Below are 2,364 nucleotides of genomic sequence, written 5' to 3' on the forward strand. Positions count from 1 at the left end.
TATATAAAGTGAATTGAACCCCAGGCATTTTTAATTGGTGTCTATCGACAGCTTCATGTCGACGATATAGTCTACTATACAGTAGCAATTGTTACATATCTGTGCGGCCAATAAATGAAGTTGTATTTGTTCATGAATCCGAAAAATACGGGGGCACATATTTCACAGTATTTGTCATCTGAAAACAGCATGTACATCTCGTCTATCTATCGCTTCACTTTCACCGGAGGTTTTTATTTACTGAACACATTCGATTAGAGAGTATACCGCACAAGCCACGGTTGTTGAGGCAAAACATCAATGCTCATCATTGTCACCATTCAATTATCACCAACAGCAAGCAGACGATTTGTCCGTTTTTTTTTTTTGATCAGACGCGTTCGAAAGAAACACGTTCGTCCTGTCGAGAAGAAAGCAGTAGGTTTAAATATGCTCGTTCAGTGACACAAATTCGTTCTCAAACTTGATAAAATCATTCTCAGTTATGACCGCACTGCAGAAATAAAGCTACGGTTACGTTTCAACTTCCATAATTTCACCAGTTGATCTCTTATCTTGCAGGAAGTTCGGAGTTTTTTTTTTCAATTTTGTTTCAGCCAGACAAATAGTGAATCGAGTATTGCAGAGAAAGAAAAAAAAAAGACAAAAAGCTAGGAAATAACGTTTCGTTTGTCTGTCTCAAATCAATGAGATCAGAGCAATAAATAAACGTATTTCATAATCACGCTTTCCAATCTGTATAAACAATTATTCAGCTAATGAGTCATCAGGTCTCTGTCACGTCGATATATATATATATATATATATATATTAGTCTTTTTCATCATCATGATCAAGCTGCTAGCTACTTGAAACAATTTTTAGCAATGGCGAAGAATAACAATAGTAGTTATAATTACCACCTTGGATTTTAACGCCTCGTAATAACTACATCAATTGTATTTGTAGTCGTGGTTACCATTTCGGTAGTAATATTATTATGATTATTGCTATTATTGTTGTCGTCTGTTACTGTAGACGCACCGCTGCTGTTAATACCTTTAAATAGCTTTCAGTATGATGTTTTGTTTCTCCAATATGGTTGGCATTGCAGTTGATGTTCTAATAACCCTTCCCTGTCTGCTTGTACCTGTACATTCGTTTGCGGTTTTATGCCACTAGTATAACACGGTAATAATTACAAGTGTCTATCGTTACCAATGCAGCATTCACCCCTAGATACAATCAACGCCATTTTCGTCGCTTCTCGCATTATAATTACTATTAGTATTTTTACTCAATTGGCATAGCAATAGCGGGATGATTAGTCATTCCCACTAACGCTATCTTTCTCATCATCGTCGTCGTCATCATTCTTATTATTAATATGTGACTAGAAATAAACGAATACAATACAGACATACAATATACAAAAAACCAAACAAACAAAAAACGTCAAGTGGTAATAGCAGCAGGAGTAATAATGGTACTCAAATGTTATTACGTGATTACTATTTGTATCTTCATTAGTATAATGTGTAGTGTTGTTTTGTTGACGTGGCTGTTCTGTAGCTGTTCGCGTCAACGTCGTCTGCTAAGTAGCAGAAACCCAATAGCAGAAAGATCGCGCGTCGTGATTGTTTTCTTGCTTATTGTTTTGACTGCTTAACGTCCTCCTTTTCCGCGGTAAATGTTTATATCAGGGCGTAGACCGCAAACGTCATCTGCTACATTATCTGCCTTATTGTTTCTATTGCCCAATGAAGCAGACGAGATTTGTCGTATTTATGTATGTTCATCCATGTACATACACGGCTGTGCGCGTATATCGGTATTTATTCATTTCAAAGCGATGGCTATGTATTCCTTGTGTGCGTGTTTGTTTGTCTGTCTGTTAATTTGTCTGTCTGTGTGTCAATACTTGTTTCGAGTGTTTATTTTCAGTGCTGTTTGTGTTGGATGTTTTACGCGAAATCTTTAGAAAGGGCGTCTTTTGTCATAATTGTGACAGGCAAAAAAATTTTGACGCCATTATTGTTATTGTCATTTAGTTATATAATTAATAATAACCTTCTGAACACCATTTTCGTTTTTAATCATAGCATCGGTCTTAATAGTATTCGCCGTATTAATAGTAATATCATATATATGATCGTAACTAGCCCCATCGCTAGCTACCTCTCGCAACTTTCGTTCATCTTCCGTTTGCTCTCGTCACTCTAAAATAACATTCTCTCATAACTATTATTGCGGCGTAGCTGTTCATCGCTATTTTTACTCGTAAGGATCATATTGTTTTTCTTTATTATTCCTTTTGTTATTTGTTTTGCTAGAAGCTGGCGCACAGTTATTGCATAGAATAATCGTCGTTTTCATCACCGAAAT

At 36.1% G+C, this 2,364-nt stretch overlaps 1 protein-coding gene across 1 annotated transcript in view; it reads right to left on the reverse strand.

Moving 5' to 3' along the window:
• Positions 1–2,364, reverse strand: part of LOC111248857 (uncharacterized) — a gene marked incomplete at its 5' end in the record, with an annotated part of 25,301 nt that overhangs the window by 17,279 nt on the left and 5,658 nt on the right. The window contains 1 exon segment of the mRNA XM_086986594.1: positions 1,318–1,372. Coding sequence (XP_086842720.1) covers positions 1,318–1,372 — 55 coding nt within the window.

Source organism: Varroa destructor, unplaced genomic scaffold (assembly GCF_002443255.2).
Source record: "Varroa destructor unplaced genomic scaffold, Vdes_3.0 BEIS01000004.1, whole genome shotgun sequence".
NCBI classification, from domain to species: Eukaryota; Metazoa; Arthropoda; class Arachnida; order Mesostigmata; family Varroidae; genus Varroa; species Varroa destructor.